Raw genomic sequence first — 18006 nt, forward strand, 5'->3', positions numbered from 1 at the left:
TTATTTTTATTTTTTTCAGCATTGTGTGAGTTTATTTTTATTTGGAAATGAAATTAGAACTTTTAACTATTAAATCAAATATAAGATACTACACAAAACATCGACAGGGCCTTTTTTAAAATTATTTTTTGAATTGTTCACAAACATTTGCTACATAATCCAATATACAATAGAGAAATGGTACATCTTTCAAATCTGCATATAATAGAAAAACAAGTATATATATTATATATAACATTATATATGTGTGTATATTTACATATATATATATATTTACAAAGCTTAACTAATGGATATCAGGCAAGTTGACAGTGTGAACCAATTTTGAAAACAATCTTGATAACTGCATTTCAATATAGTAGATTTCCTTTGCAATTTTTCTGTCTTTTGTTTAATACATTTGAAAATTCTTAGAAGTTCATTTTTGGCTTCAATGTGGCCAACATCTTGCCCTTTGACTCATGCATGTTATAAATGAAGTAGGGTGTATTCTGAGATTCTGAGAAGGGTCCATAGACTTCATCAGACTGCCAAAGAGAATGGATGGATGACACAAAAATGACTCAGAACTTTTTGCACTAAGACATTGCAAACATCCTTCAGAAGAGTTTTGCTGAAATATCCATACAGGAAAAACCAAATGGATGAAAAGATTCCTATTGATGAGTCTATTGTATGCATTAAACTGGGTAGCCCATAGACTCACTCCTTTAATGTATATATTTTTGACAGACCTTGTTGAATGGACAATCAGCTGGATCCAGAATGGATAAAAAGAAAAAGTGTTGGCTTGTCTTTGGGAAATTTTGTAATCCTTTTAACAACTTCAAGCTTCTCTTTAATACAAAGATCCATCCTCTTAATATTAATACTCTTTTGTGAAATACTGCAGTCTCTGAAGAAGGGATACTGGAGGGCTATTAGAAAAGCTATTGAGCATTTCATATTGAACATAAAAAGGCTGCCACATACCACCAATGGAGAGTTATACAGGCGGAAAGGTGCAGACTCTAATCAGAGAATTGTGTGTCTGGAAAAGAAGGTGGGTAACTGAGGGACATCCTCTGTATGTCTCTGAGGACCACATAATTTCAGAAGATTTAGTAGGAGGCCCTTACTCACAGTGGGCCCAGTCACCTGTGGAAGACTTATGAACAACAACCTCACGGGAGGAGGTATAGATCAGTTATGACTTAATACTACTGGAAAAAGTGTGCATATCAATCAGATTACAGACCCATGGAAGTATCAGTGGAAGATGCTCTCCTATGCTAAAATTCTTTACCCGAAGAGTTAAAGTACCATCCATTTGTCTTAAAAATTTTAATATTATATCTTTCTTTCCTATAAAAGACCCACCAGAAGCAAAACTTCACCTCGTTATTATTAACGTTTTTTCATTCTCCCTTTTTAAAATACTTCCTTGTTCTTCTGGACAGCAGAATATTGATATTTTTAAAAATGGTCATAGAAGTTTGATGATATCAATTTGCATGCTTACTGGAATGTGCCATCGTATTTGAGGTTTCCAGAAATTTAGAATAGTACTTGTTCTGATTCTCTTCCTTTGTATTCTTCTTTTGAAAGACATGTGCATGACATTTAATGACTTAATGTGCAAAAGGTACCTAAAAACTATGATTCCTGAGCTTCCTGTTGGTAACTTTATTTGCTTAGACTTCAATCTCTCTCAACTGTTATGGAATAGATTTGCTTTTTGGGGAAGAGAAACAATTTGAAATTTGCATCAAGATGAATAGCACTAGAATTTTTGATGAGTTTGTCACTTGGTCTTCCCATTGTGATTGGTTGTTTGGTTACATAAATCAAGTGCTTTGGGTTCCCTCATGATGACACTTTTTCTGGCCATTCCTAGTATCTAAAAGATTTTTGCTATGTGGGTGTGGGATCTTAGGAATTTGAGAGCAGGGCTCAGTAAAAGTAATGTTATAATCAATAGGATCTTTCCAATCTAAAGTAGAGAATCTCAGAGAATGGTTGAAGAGGTCTTGTTTTGGGGGATGTGCTCAAAGCTGTCCTTGACACCTAGGCAGGTATATCCCATTACCAAATTAGAGAATGTCAAACAAAGGACCTCTCAGGTCATGTAATCCAATCCATATGCAAGAAGGAATCTCCTTTTTTTTTTTTTTTTTTTTTTTTTTTTTTTTTATTTTTCCTTTTATTTACAGGATATATACATGGGTAACTTTACAGCATTAACAATTGCCAAACCTCTTGTTCCAATTTTTCACCTCTTACCCCACCCCCCACCCCCTCCCCTAGATGGCAGGATGACCAGTAGATGTTAAATATATTAAAATATAAATTAGATACACAATAAGTATACCTGACCAAAACGTTATTTTGCTGTAGAAAAAGAATCAGACTCTGAAATATTGTATAATAAGCTTGTGAAGGAAATCAAAAATGCAGGTGTGCATAAATATAGGGATTGGGAATTCAATGTAATGGTTTTTAGTCATCTCCCAGAGTTCTTTTTCTGGGCATAGCTAGTTCAGTTCATTACTGCTCCATTAGAAATGATTTGGTTGATCTCGTTGCTGAGAAGGGCCTGATCCATCAGAACTGGTCATCATATAGTATTGTTGTTGAAGGAATCTACTTTTATGATATCCCTAAGAAATGAGACTTTTTAGGAATCACATCCAGTCTCTGTTGAAAAACTCCAGTGAGGGGCAACTCTTGGGATGAAAGATTCCTTCTGAGCTGAGGGGTGGCATGTTATTTGTATGACTTGTAACTCTTTTAGCTTAACTTTTTAATTTAATTAAAACCATCTTAGACAATGTATGGGCCAGTCATTTAGCTTATCAAAGTGTTAGTTTTCCCACTTCTAAAATGAGGGTTAATACTACATTTACTATCTTCCTCAGAGAGTTGTTCTGAGGAACTTGTTTTTAAAACATTAAGAGCCATGTAAATATGAGTTATAAATGAGAGAGAAATAGATCTTTGTATTCTATAGCCTCTTTTATTTAAGATTTTCAGTCTGCCTTACAGCTATCTGGTAATGGATCTCCATTTGTAAAAAAAGGAGACTTGAGATTGGAAATTGATCTTTTTCAGCAGCAAGGCAGGAAATAGAGATCATTCTAGGTCATAAGTCATTATACCACCTGACATATTTTAACAATCTTTATAGTATGTATTTTTGTTTTGATATGTTTTTGAAATATTCTTGTGAAAAGGAACATATTTTTTACCTAATTTTTGTGCCCTTAGGTACTCGAATTGAAACTGATCTAATTAATGAAGACTCCAAAGTATGGGTTTTTTCACTTCTTGTAGAAATATTTTTAGCCTCCATCAGTTTAAAGCCATGTATATTAGTGTTAGATGGAATTGAAGAATTGATTGGTGTTTATGGAATTTCAGGACAGAAGGTACGGTTTTCTAAAAAATTACATTTATCAATGTTTTGTTACTTGAAAATTATTGAAATAATTAAAAATAATATTACACATGATCTTTCTACCCAAATATTTCAAATTTCATCCTTCATGTTAAATGTAATATTGTTGGTAGTTATTGCATGGAATAACATCATGGCTAAAAAATGTTCTAGGATTTGGATATTTCTATTCCATGCTATCTACCTACACCCCCCTCCCTCCACATGAATGGGTCAAGTTCAACTTGTTCTACCTTTATGGTCCCTATCTTTATATCAGAAAGAATTTTAAGCAGGAGAATAAAATTTTCCCTTAAGATATTTAAATGCTGCATAGCATTCTCTCCGAAATAAGTTTAATTATTCTACTTGCTTATGAGAAAACATAACTCTTTAACATAATAGTAATGATAGTTACCATTTTTATAGCACTTTTAAGTTTTGTCAAGTACTTTATGTAAATTATCTCATTTGATCATATGCATTTTTTCTTCCTGTGATTTAGAATGACAATGTTGAATAATTTGTAGCTTGAGAAAGCCCCTCATAGCTGGTACATACATATTTGCTAAATTTAGATAGCTAAAGACAACAAAGACATCCTCCATAAGAATACTTTTATTTAGTTAATTGTTTTAAAATTTTTTAATGAATTTTTTTTTGTTTTTTCATCACCTTTATTTCTAAGTAGTAATTTCTTTACCCAGAGAGCCTTTCATTATGACAAATCATTTTTAAAACAGGGGCAAAAGCAGTTTATTTAGCAAAAGTAACCATTGTGTTAGTTTAGTTTGACATGATAGCTAATGTTTCCTGAAAACTGTTATTGTCCTCCCCTCTCCCACTTCTAGAAAGAAAGAAAGGAGATATATTTAAAATTTTTTTTTCTTCAGGCCAAGTTTGATCATTCCCTTTCCTTTCTTTCCCCTCCCTTCCCTTCCCTTCCTATCTTTTCCTTTCCTTTCTTCCCCCATCTCTCTCCTTTTTCCTCTCCTCTTCTCTCCTGTCCTTTTTTTTTTTTGCTAGTGTACTTTTTCTTTATAGTGATGTCATTATAATTGTTTCCTTTTTTCTACTTACTTTACTTACCAATAATTCACATAATAATAATAAAACACCAACAACTAGCAATTATAGTGGATTAAGGTCTGTAAAGCCTTTGTAAAAGATGATTTTTTTTTTCACAACCACCCTAGGAAGTAGGTGCTATTAGTATCATACTTTTTACACATGAGGAAACTGAGGCAGAGAGTGGTAAGGTGACTTACCTGACCCTGAAATCATGCAAACAGGAAGGATTTGAACTCAACTTTTGTAACTCCAAGTCCAATGATTTCTCTTTTTTTTTTTTATTTAATAGCCTTTTATTTACAGGATATATACATGGGTAACTTTTCCAATGATTTCTCTACTGTGCCATCTTATTTTCAAATTTATGATTTCTTCAGTACAATAATATTCAATTACACTAATGCACTAATTTGTTTATACATCCCCAGGTGATGTTAATAGTTCTTTAAGATTTTAAAATTATGTTTTTCATTTTTACATTCACTTCATTTCCAAATATATTTTTCCCTCCTTCCCTCCCCAGAAGTATCTTTTGTAACAAAGATGAAAAGATGAAAAGAGAAAAAGCAAATCATAGCTCAACAAAATTAAGCAGCCTGTCTACTCCATCTTTCAAAGCCATAGTCCCTTACCTTTGCAAAGAAGGGAGGAAAGTGTAAATAATTCTTCTTTTTAATTGGCTAGAAAACTTGGTCAGTATATAATGATAAAATGTTCAGGGGTTTTGTTTGTTTGTTTTGTTTCCATCTCCACTGTAGTTATTGTCTTTGTTGTTTTCTCTAACTCTGTTCACTGTGCTTTAGTTCATGTAAGTCCTCCTATATTTCTCTTTATCATTCACAACTACTGTTCTTTAGAGGACAGTAATATTCTATCACATATATCACACTTTTTTAAAAGCATGCCTAAATAAATGTTAAGTGTCTTTTAAAAATATAGACACTTTTCCATGTCTATATTTAGCCAGAAATAAAAAATGTTATTTGTTACCATTAACTTTTGATACCACATTCACTTCCCAAAGTTCTTTGTGCTGTCTCCACCAAAACTTCTCCTTGGAACAAAAATGAGATCAAAGCAAAGCAAAACTTCTGAACAATCTTTCCCTGTTCCATATCCATAACCATTCATTTCTCTGTTGAAAATGAGTACGTATTGTGCTCTGCAGTCAAGTTGAGTGATTGCAGTCGATTATAACACTGCTTTTCTTCATTGCTGGGTTGTTTTTTTAATCTTATTATGGTTGTTGTGTTCATTCACCTACATTCTTAACTAAGATGCTAGAACAGCATGTGAAATCAGATAGAGTAATACCGTGTTTGAACTATTTTTCTCTCCCTCTTTGTTTGCTATGAGACTATATCAAATTATTCTAACTTTGAAAAACATTGACAGAATTCTTTTGAAAATATCTTAAAAGTGTAAATTTGTTTTTGACTTTATCAGGCAAAAGATTTTTCGTGGCTACCCCCCTCTATTTCCTCTAATTGTAAATTAATCATGAGTACGGTATCCTCCAGTATCTCTTACAAATCACTGTCTGCCCGATCAGATGTAAAAACAGTGGAGCTCGCCATTTCCTCCGATGAAAACACAGTTATCAGAATTTTCGAACAATATCTCACAGTACCTCACAAAAACATTTTTTCTTATCGAGAGAAACATAACTCAAGGAAAAAACCATGCCTAAGTCCTTTGAAAGTTGCAATCTTGGCCAATGAGTTTCAAGAATGTCGACTCTACCGAAACGAATCAGAATGTATTCAGGAATACCTGGAAGTGCTTTCAATTCAGGAGCTGTGGGAATTGATTCTCAAGCGATGGGTTGAGGACTATAGTTGGATTATCAAACCCAAAAAAGTAATGTCAACTTTGCCGGATACTAAAGGCCGTAAGTATATTTCCTAATGAAAGTTATGAAAGTTTGCTTCTTGAGTATCCTAAAGCAGTGGTTTGGACAGAGGGAAGTAGAGACACTCCAGAGTCTCAGGCCAGAAACAGTCATGGAAAGGAATGAAGCTGCTCAATTCAATTTGGCAGATCCATTTATTAAATGCTTACTGTGTACAGAGTACTGTGGTTGGAGGTGTGCCATTTGTCTAAACTTCATTAGACAAATCATACAGTCCTCCTGGAGGTCACTGGGTTAGGGAAACGTGCCCTACAAAACAAAGGCAAGCATGACGTATAAAATAATACCTGAGAAGTACAAAAGACATGTGGAAACAAATGGAAGTGTTATGGAAAGAAGGACCACGGAGAGAGCGGCTATTCCTAGAGGTGGTAGGAATGGTGGGGGGGGGGCAAGGAGAGAGCTCAAAAATTATTTAGGCCAACCCCCTTATTTTATAAATAAGGAAACTGAATCATAGGGAAGTGAAGTGACTTGTCCAAAATAACTCAGATAATCATCAAAAGTGGTATTTGAACCCAAATCATTTGACTCTGAGCTGAAGCCTTTTCTGCTATGCTAGGGAAAACTTTCTGGAAGAGATGCTATTTGAGTGGGCTTTAAAGGAGGATGGGATTTTTAATAGGCTATGAATAGGAGAGGAAAAGAAGGCAGGAAGGAAGAAGGTTGGGAGGATATTTCAGGTCCAAGGGACCTGGGGAAGTAGAGGAAATGTTTGGAAGATGACCAGGGAGACAGTCTGGCTGGAACGAAGATCTGCAGAAAATGAGATCTCTGGCACAGGCTGATGCCAGGCCCAGAGGCCCCTCAGACCCAGACACAGGAGCTTGGTCTTTGGAGTAAGTGAGGAACCTCGATAGGGTCCTGAGGGGGGGAGTTCCTGGCTACATCAGGAAGGCTCATCCCACAGTGTGTGAGGGTGGTAGGGGAGGAGGGATGGGAGGCAGGGCTCTTCTAGGAGGCCGGACTGGCTGGGGAACAGGCCTTCTTTTGGAGCCATGGCAGGGGTACCAAAGGAGACTCTTCTTGGATGAAACAAGGGTCCAAGAAGATGCCAAGTGTTACCTGAGGCACTGGGAGAAGATGAAGCTGGAAGGAGGTGCTTAACTGATTCAGAAGGACAAGCTTAGTTTTTAACTACTGAAACTGGAGGTGCAGCAGCTGGAGGTCGTGGGATCACTTAGGGGAGAGCTGGATCTTATCAAAGTCAATTAGTCCAAGCCTCTCATTGTATAGGGGGGAAGCTGAGACAAAGCAATTTGCTCAGGGTCTCACAACTTGTGTCTGAGGCAAGATGTCTTCCCTTGTCACAGGTTCAGAGCTTGGGGGAGAGGCTGGGCTGCAGACTGAGTTTTGGGGAACAGTCTCTACAGAAGTAATAAAATGGGGCAATGGGAGTGAATTAGACGGTCCAGGGAGACATTGTAGAGAAAAAAAAACCCAGGTCTGAACTTTGGGGAGCAGCCACATTCCTGAATAGGGGTACATTAGGTTTGGAAGCTGCTGCCGGGTCAGAGAGAGGGCAGTATGGACGTTGTGGTGTTGTGGAGATGTTGGGTGGTCGAGTGCGAAGACAGTGGCCCTGGCCATCAATTCCAAGGAACATGCACCAGGCAGCCAGAGCAAATCATTTTTATTTCCCACCAGATTCCTGGGTGCTCTCAGACTTAGAACCTTTTGAGGTACAGGAGCAGGATTGGACTGGCCATTCACAAGGACATATTGGCAGACAGTTCATGTAACTGGCCGCCCTCTAGTGGACCCCATAAAAATAGGAAACAGAACCAAAAGGCTTCACGGCTTTGGTGAAGACAAAGAACCCTCTTTGTCCCATCACTCAAGGGCTAAGTAATGGTTGAGGGCCTTCCATATGTTTTTACCACACGAGGCTTACTAATACAATGAATGAAATGGTCCCTGCTTACAAGGGGGGTGGTTTTCTAATATTTCTAATTATTTCTCACATGAGCCATAGCAGCCAGGCCGCTGTCTGGGCCCTCTTTTCTCTCCACGTCTTTAGTAGAACAAAAAGCCAATGAGAATTCCACATGGGGCCAGTCAGTCAAGAAGTGCCATTTGTGCTGAGCTCTGGGAGGCAGAAGGCAGCTCTTGGTCTCAAGGAGTACCACAAAGTAACAGAAGGAAAGAGGAGAAACTGTGCAAACCCAATAGATGCAGATTAGAGCTGGAGAACGTATGGTGAAGAGACCAATAGAATCTAGCTTAATGTAGTACAATTCCTGTTTGGGGATTTGTTTTGGGAGGTGGCTATTTTACCCTTCAGATCATTCATTCATTCATAGAAATATGGGGTTAGGAAATCTTATGTAAAAATGCTAAGTAGGGGTTCCCCTTTTGTTAAAAAAAAAAAAGCATGCACCTTTTGGCAAGTGCTGCTAATTTCTAATCATATTTTGGGTGGTTTTTTTTTAATGGAGGTGATTCATTTCTGAAAATATTGTCATCCTCTTACTCCAGGACTAAATGGCTGGGTGGTAGACATACTATGTTTATTAAGTGTCTCTCATTGTGGATTGACTGATCATGAGATACTCCAGCTCTTGGACATCCTGGGCTATAAGAATCATTACAAAGTCACCACCTCCCACTGGGCAGCCTTTCGCTTGGCTACAAAGCAGTGGATCCAAGAGAAACCAAATGGCCGATTGCATTTCTGTCATCAGTCTCTGCGGCAAGCAGTGGAGCACAAACTACTTGGTAAGGCATGGATTTAGGAAGATGGTTGGTGGCTAAAGAGAGGGCAAGAGAGTAGAGGAAGGAAAAGCTTTTAATTGTAGTTTCTCTAGCATGATTGAGCGTTCCAAGTGATGATAAATTGAAACTTTTTTTCTCCTAGGTGTCATCAGTGGTGGCTCAGTGGCCATTAGTTATATTTAAGAAAACACAGTGTTAAAGAGAAATAATTCAGGGGGCACTTAGTTCCCCAGAAACCACATAATTACTTTATCTCTCTCTGATGAGCAATTCCAACTTTAAAAGTTTAAATAAGACCTTTACTGAGAACTGAGACTATATAATATTTATGATGATAGTAGTGATTTCTTTCTTTTTTTAATGCTAGTTTTCCTTTTCCTCATCCTACATCCTACCTTACTTTTGAGGTGGGATATTGAAAAAGAAATGGACAGTGCTTGAATATGATGGCTTGAGGTGTCACTGGGACCCTGTAGGCCATGTTTATCTCCAAATGCAACTTAGTACTTTTTGATTCTCCACAAATCAGAAGGTAATAAAAGCTGGGATTAGCTCTCTTTATAGCAAGGTTTCAGTGACATTGTCTAGGTTGTTTTTTGTGATAAGGCCTTGATCAGGATAATCTTATTATGACTTTGGTTGATATCAAAACAATGCAAGTCTGGGAAGGGGAAAAATACCGACCAATTTAAAACTAGTCTTTATTGTTGCCAAGACTCACTCACTTTTGGTCTATGGTATTAAAAGTCTTCTAAGCCTTAGCTATTCTGTGGTTTCTTTCCCTGATGAACTTAAAAAAGGTTTAAACTTTAGTTTTTATTATAAACTTAACCATCATCAACAAACATCAACACTTAGTAAGCAAAAGACAAAAAAATTGTATATAAAAAATCATGAAATTCTATTCTATTACCTGTTTTTAAAAATTGAATACTAAATTAGGTGTACAATAAGAAAAGAGCTCTATTTGTATCCCACATACTTTTTCTATTAAATATATTGTGTTCTTTTTTGAAAGAAAGGATTTGGGGAGTATGATTTAACAAAAACCTTAATTTTTGCCTCTGGATTGTAGGTTGATCCCAGGAATGCCCATACTTTCCTTTTCCCTCTCTTTCTTTGAGTGAAACTGAAAATCTCGAGTGAAACTGAAAATCACTCTGTCTGGTGTGTGTGTGTGTGTGTGTGTGTGTGTGGTAATAGTAGTGGTGGAAACATGTAATAAGAAAGATGTTGAATTTATTCCCCTCCTATGAGGGAAGTAATGTATTTTAGAATGGTTACTGTTCATTACCTTAAATTATAAAGAAGGTTGGTAAGATAGGGAGGGGAGTGAGCAGAGAGAAACCAACAGAGAGGAACTTGAGCTGCTGTAGAAAGGTGGAACCTTCCAATTATGCTCCCTGCTGAAAATAAAGACATGAATAGGGAGGTTGCTATTCTAAGCTCTTAGACTCCCTAGAAAGATTTTTACCTGCTTGGTACCAACCAAGATTCAGCTAAAGAGTAACTATAGATTAAACCAAAATGTTATAACCTCAGATCTTAGAATTAGAAAGCCTGAAGAAAAATTAGGCGTTCTCTAATCCCCAGCTTCTTAAACTCATATAGGGTCTTGTAACTGAATGTGGGAGTCACAAAATTATGATTTATTAAAAGTAAATGTTTGATTTGTACATCTATTTCAGGCATATAGTTTATATATGTAAAAAGTTCTCAGGCCAAGAGGGGTTGTGATTGTAAAAAAGTTTAAGAAGCCCTGGTTAGTTCAATCTTACTTTGCAAAGGAAGAAGTTAAGGCCCAGGGAAGAACAATGACTTGTCCAAGCTCACCTACTAAAAGTGGGTACCAGGCCTTGGGTCTGCAGACTCCTAATGCAGGGTTCTATCCATGGTGCTGGCTGCCTCATGGGAGCTCTGGGGCAGGGATCACTTGTGCTAACCTCTCTTCAGTGCTATTGGAGGTTCTAGTGGGGCTTGCCTTTCTCCCATCCTAATCTCTATTGTCTTAAGGGCTAGAGGCAGTCCTCAGCCTTGACTGGAGGGACAGAGAAGTTGAAGCAATAGGCACTGCCAAGTTGACTACATCTTGGGAAAGAAAGAACTGGAAACCTTAATTTTTCTTCCCTCTCCTTATATGTCTTTAAACCTGGTTACTAGACCAAGAATATAAAGAGAATATAGTCATGATTCATTCGGGTCACTTAGGTTGTGCATTGTTGGAAAATTTGAACCTACTCATATCCTTCATGCCATTTGTTCTACCTAATAGATCATGGCTTAAGTTTATATCCTAGGAGCCAAATCAAAATTTGCGTTCTTCTGTATCCTATCCAAGTCTGTTACTGTCAGAAATAATCTTGTTAAGCAATTGGCAAGTAAAGAACTGGCTTTCAATTCACTGGCTACCAAGGACTGTATTTCCCTCAAATAGGTATGAACTTTGGATAATATTTTAGTAACAAATCTGAATTATTGCTGGAACAAGTTCTCCTATAAATAAATTCCTTTTTAGAAGCTAGGATTATAATATCATTTATAAGTGATTCCTGCTCGTAGTCTCCAGAAGGGATGCTCATATTTTAGATTTCCGTAAAACCTGTGAAACATCTACATTGCTTTTTTTGTGACTATTTCTGGCCATTATTATCCACAATTGCCTTTTCAAGGGAATGCTACATATAAATATTGTGACTTGTCTTTATTTAGCCTTGATCTTAACATTAAAGTTGCCACATGATGGTAACTTGGCCTTTGTAAGGCTTAGAGAATGTAAGATTTCTACTCCTGAAGTGGTAGACTTTCATGGCAGCTAGAAGCCATATGCTTCCAGTAGAGACTCAATTTTATACATGTGATTGGTAGAGCTTCTTTAAAAAAGAGAGAATCACTTCAAATAGACTCATTAACCTTTGTTTGGTGTCCTGGATACTTCTGGCTCTCTGTCTGGTGAAGTCTATTGAGCTCTTCTCAGAATCATGTTTTTAAATGCATCAAATAAAATATTTTAGGATTAAAAGGAAAACAAATTATATTGAAGTACATTGATCAAAATAGTTGAAAAAATGTTTGTGGAACCCAAGTTACAAACTGTTGACATAGATGAAAAAGAGTTGGAGAGAATTTTTATATTTTACTCCATTGATAATAGTCCCAGTGATAATGAATGGGGATCCTTCTTCTCTGATCCAGACTGACTTATGTGGACCTTTCAGTCTGGTTCCCATCTACCTTGGCTTTTCCAGTAAAATTAATTTGCAGGTCCTATAGTTCATGTGATAGGCTTTAGGTAGTTTGGACATAATTGAGAAGAACAGGAAATTGGTTAACCTGTAACTGATTTTGAACTAGGTGTAATCACTCCTGTCAGAGAAAGCAGTCCATATTCCTTTCAGAACCCTATGAATTGCAAGAAGACAAATTTACATCGGATCCTGACTCAGTTCTTTCAGAGACAAAGCAGCTTTTGGAGAGCATATGCAGAATTGCCTTGGCATCTGAAAATGAGTGGCAACTGGGAGGAACTTTGTAATTTTCTCACAAATACCAAGTAAGTTTCACCATTTTTATGTGGTTATATTTTGTGGAAGAGAGCACCAATGGGTTTGTTTATACTAGAACTGGAGGGTGGAGATGCCGAGCACCTTTACTATATAAAGGCAGCAAGGGGATTCTTTTCATTGGTTTGTGTCATTTGGCACATTTCATCCCATTCTCTGTCATCTGCAAGACTAAGATATCACTAGTCATCACCACTCCTCTCTCTGCCTACGAGAGTTGGGAAACCAATCTGGAAAGACCAAAAGGAAAGACAGAGATGGCTTGGAGAAGAAAGGTGTACTTCTTTTTGCCTAGTGCTTAAATTTGGCAAGTGGACCTAATTCAATATGTTGGGAGAATTATATAAATCAGAAATCTAATTTTCCAGGAATTTATCTAGGAATTTTTCTCCCTTCCATTGTAGTCTCTGAATCCTGAAATTTTGCCCAATTTTAGTATAAATTTAATTAAGCATTTTTTCAGTTTTATATCCTTTAATTTTGAACTTAACTCTTTAAAAATTAAAAAACACCCTGACATTTGTTTAGGGCATAGGAAGAAGTACTCTTAACTAATTTCTAGAAAACTTTTGACTACCTCAGCATAGAGAAGCATTAGTTGCTTTTTATAAAGGCCTTTCAGTGTAGTGTCTGCTAGCAAACTATCTTATAGTGCAGATTACTTAAAAATACATTTTTTCCCATAGGAAAAACAATAGAATTGGAGAGGTTGTGTTTTTTTAAAGTTATAACTTTAACCAATAATACATCATAAAAGCAAAGATTGAATAGTGACAAACTTCTTTATAATATTGATATTTATCATCACTTTTGGTTTGAAAAGCACTTTATACTCATTTTATCTTCACAACAACTTTGGGAAGTATTATTATTCCCATTTTACAAATAAGGAAACTCGGGCTGAAGACAGGTAAATGGCTTGTCCAGGTCCACACAATTACAAAGTATCTAAAGCTGAATTTGAACTAACTCTAAGTCCAGGATTCTATCTGTTGTACTATCTAGGGACCATCCTTGGAGGTAGAAATACCTATGTTCAAATATTACCTTTGACCTACTTTCTGGGTGATCCTGGGAAAGCCACTTATCCTTTCAAAAACAATTTTCTTAAGAAAAGGTTCTGACCTGCGTTGGTAGACAGAGTTCTTTGTGACAATTGAAACTGAAATCATAGTTTCCATCTCCATCTTTATTACTAAGGTAACAACAGCATAACAAAAATACAATTCTATCCTGTTAGAAATCTGGCCAAAAACCAATGCAGTAGCTTTAGTAAGCATTAATTTGCTTTCTTAGATTTTTAGAAGGGTTTTGGGAGATAAATTTAGTTGGCATAAAACTCTCTTAAAAAAAGGCACTCAAGAAAATTTGGATCCAAGATGTCTTTTTTTTCTCTACAATCATCCCTATGGTCAGCAAGGCTTTTCAAAATATTATTTCTTTCATCTTGTAGTTCTGTTGTAGTTGAGGGTTAAATGCATCCTGGGTGGTTGATGGGGCTGTTCCCATTGAAAGCCATGTTAAAAAGTTAGTGCTCTTTCTGATTCCCCTTTGCTTTCTCCTATCTTCTCAGTTTATTCAAAGTTCTAACTTCAGTATATGAGTATTGGGCATTTGTTAGCACCTATTATGTGACAGGCATAGTCATAAATAATTGAATTACAAGGAAAGGGTTATGAAGTCTTGATTTAAGAGGCATTTGGTACACTTCATATTTAATTAGGATGTTGGGGGCCAAGGGAACCCAGCCATCAGACCTAATATTAGCAGGGACTTTTTGAAGTGGATCTCCCAAACATTTCACTCAGAACTGACAAGACTGACATAAGACAGCTAACATTTGACAATATGGTACACATATTTGTTAACCCCAATTGAGATCACAAAGAGTTGGATATGACTGACTAAATAACAAAAAAATCAGCTCAGGTTGAAGAGATAAAAGATTCAGGAGAGGAGGTCCAAGTGCTCAAAAACAGTCATTGGTGATAGGACTTAGAGAAAGGTTGGGGACTGACTTATTCTTGCAAAATTTTAAAAAAAGTATGAAAAAATAAGGTATGGGCCATTTAAAAGAGTTCCCCTTTACAAAAAGGGAGAGAGTTTAAGTTCATTCCTTTGGACGGAGGACTAGCTACTGCTCATGTCCAGGAGTTTAGAAGATTCATTAATTCTGGTCAGACGCCTTATATTTAAGGTTTGCTATTAATTATTTAGAGGGATTAATATAAAAAAGCTTGAGCTTTGGTTGTTTACTTTGGGTAAAAGATAAAACATGAAATTAAAGATAAAAACAAGACTAACTCTATGATTTTTTTGGATTAGAGAACTCCCAAGTGAGAAAGTCCTTTTACCAATACAAGTTAGCATCTTCTCTGCAGCTTAGAGAGTTACTTAAGAGAACACTGATTCTTTTTTTTTTTTTTTGCTAATAATCCCTATAGTCTATAATCAAAAAATATATAAATATACTTTAAATAAATGACTCATCTTTGTTTTTTTATTTATTTTTTTTATTTTAACTTTTTTTTATTTCCTTATCTTTATTTTTTATTTTTTATTTTTTTTTATTTAATAGCCTTTTATTTACAGGATATATACATAGGTAACTTTACAGCATTAACAATTGCCAAACCTCTTGTTCCAATTTTTCACCTCTTACCCCCCCACCCCCTCCCCTAGATGGCAGGATGACCAGTAGATGTTAAATATATTAAAATATAAATTAGATACACAATAAGTATACATGACCAAAACGTTATTTTGCTGTACAAAAAGAATCAGACTCTGAAATATTGTACAATTAGCTTGTGAAGGAAATCAAAAATGCAGGTGTGCATAAATATAGGGATTGGGAATTCAATGTAATGGTTTTTAGTCATCTCCCAGAGTTCTTTTTCTGGGCATAGCTAGTTCAGTTCATTACTGCTCCATTAGAAATGATTTGGTTGATCTCGTTGCTGAGGATGGCCTGGTCCATCAGAACTGGTCATCATATAGTATTGTTGTTGAAGTATATAATGATCTCCTGGTCCTGCTCATTTCACTCAGCATCAGTTCGTGTAAGTCTCTCCAGGCCTTTCTGAAATCATCCTGTTGGTCATTTCTTACAGAACAGTAATATTCCATAATTTTCATATACCACAATTTATTCAGCCATTCTCCAACTGATGGACATCCATTCAGTTTCCAGTTTTTAGCCACTACGAAAAGGGCTGCCACAAACATTCGTGCACATACAGGTCCCTTTCCCTTCTTTATAATCTCTTTGGGATATAATCCCAGTAGTAGCACTGCTGGATCAAAGGGTATGCACAGTTTGATAACTTTTTGAGCATAGTTCCAAACTACTCTCCAAAATGGTTGGATTCGTTCACAACTCCACCAACAATGCATCAATGTCTCAGTTTTCCCGCATCCCCTCCAACAATCATCATTATTTTTTCCTGTCATCTTAGCCAATCTGACAGGTGTGTAGTGGTATCTTAGAGTTGAATGACTCATCTTTGGAGAAAGAAAGATGTAAATTGAAACATAAAACTAATGAATTTGTAAAGTTTACTTCCTTATTATATAAATTTAGTCAGCAACAAGCATTTATTACCACCTACTATGTGACAGGCATAGTCATAAATAATTGAACTACAAGGAAAGGCAAAAATAGTCTTGTCCCTCAAGAAGCTTACGGTTTAAAGAGGGGAAAACATGTAAACAAATTTTCTTTTCAGACTATAGCTGTGACATTAAAAAAAATACATTGATTTTATACCTTTTGTCCATGGATAGTCCTCTGTGTTTAAATCAGTAGCAAAGTTTTATTTTCCATCTTAGGGTAAAAAGAAAAAAGAAAAAAAAGATCTGAATCCTTATCAGTTTTTCCCATTCCTCCATTCTTCAAGGCAAATTCACATTCAGGCATGGCTAAATATAAATCATTACTTAAATGGGTTTTGATGGGTACCATGTCCAACTTGCTGACCTAAGCCATGTTGATTCAGAAAAATATAAATTGGAAAATGACTTTATAAGTAACTTAAGAATAGCTTTTCTTTCAAGTGTCAGATTATATATTATTTTCTTAATTTTCTAATGTACTAATACTTTATTTTCTTAACAGAACCCTGGCCATCATATCGCAAACCACAAGGCCAACCTTCTGGATAAAGCTCCATCTTATCCATTATTGGAATGTGTTAGCAGAAGCTGGATGCGATACAACAGGGGCCTACCTAAGTATGGTGAAAAAGATGATAACTTATAAGACATACAAAATAAAAGAAAGGCATACATGGACAGGTATAGCATGACTGACAGCTTAGAAATATACCAATAAGAAAGTGTTAACTGTCAATAGCCTTTTTTCTTTTTTTCTTTTTCTTTTTTTGGTCTGGCTGCACATTGACTAAATGTCACAATATGAGGCAGGATAGGAAAGCCAATCTTCCCTGACTTACAAATTATCCACTCCATTCACTGAACCCCCTGAAATCCTAGATGACAAATGCTTCTCTCTCCTCTATAAGTTAAATTCTCATGGGTAAGAAGAGGAAGATCAGACATGACGGACGTCTGACCTTTTTTTTTGCTGCTGCTGTTGTTATGTGGCAGGTACTCTATTGCCTGGAATTTCTCCCAAACCAAAGTATTTGCCAAAACCTCTGAACTACCCCTTTAGACAATGGATACATGGATGGAGCCATGAACTGTGCTTTATCATAGGTCATCATCTTTTGTGATTATCATCCCTATGCTCCCATGGAAGATCTACCCAGAGGATCTCCCTTTAGGTCTTTCTTGGAGTAGTCTTCAGGCTGTCTCTTATCCCTTCCGTGCTTCCTTGCTATGTGACTGGGCCAGATACTTTCCTTTTTTTAATATAAGGTTTTGTGAAAGCTTCCTTTCTTGGGTAGGAGTATTAAGACCTTGTCAATGTAGCTGGAGGGTGCAGTAGGTTACACTGGCTGGCAGTGATGGTGAAGCTGAAGTGATGGGCACCTGATGGTCGGTGATGAAGATGTAATGAGGATAGGGTTGGAGACAGGTAGGGGATAGGCAAGGGGTGATGCTGGGGTGGAGAGGCGCCCCAGACGAGGTGATCTATACGGCCTTCAGGATCCAAGCGGGGGTCAGCCCAGTGGTCACTTACTCTCCAAGGCCAGAAGTAATGTAGGGAGACGAGGACTGTGAGGGCCGGGGCATGAAGGGCCATGGCCGGCCAGCTCTGAGGAGGCAGATGAGCACCGTTGGGTCTTGGGCTCAGGAGGAGGCTGTTACCACAGCAGTAGCATCTGTCAGTGAGAGCCAGGTAATGCTGCTGAAGCTCTGCCCAGTTT

General features: G+C 36.7%; 1 protein-coding gene across 3 annotated transcripts in view; it reads left to right on the forward strand.

The window, feature by feature from the left end:
• The window catches only part of LOC100920137 (putative tetratricopeptide repeat protein 41), an 81489-nt gene that overhangs the window by 45012 nt on the left and 18471 nt on the right, over positions 1-18006 (forward strand). For 2 of the 3 annotated variants that reach the window (XM_031940419.1, XM_031940418.1), the window contains exons 6-10: positions 3247-3407; positions 5933-6377; positions 8877-9116; positions 12465-12663; positions 16791-16969. In XM_031940419.1, the coding sequence (XP_031796279.1) occupies positions 3247-3407; positions 5933-6377; positions 8877-9116; positions 12465-12663; positions 16791-16969 (1224 nt within the window). The remainder of the gene's footprint in view (positions 1-3246; positions 3408-5932; positions 6378-8876; positions 9117-12464; positions 12664-16790; positions 16970-18006) is intronic. The other variant, XM_031940420.1, reaches the window with a different exon arrangement.

Source organism: Sarcophilus harrisii, chromosome 5 (assembly GCF_902635505.1).
Source record: "Sarcophilus harrisii chromosome 5, mSarHar1.11, whole genome shotgun sequence".
Lineage (NCBI taxonomy): Eukaryota > Metazoa > Chordata > Mammalia > Dasyuromorphia > Dasyuridae > Sarcophilus > Sarcophilus harrisii.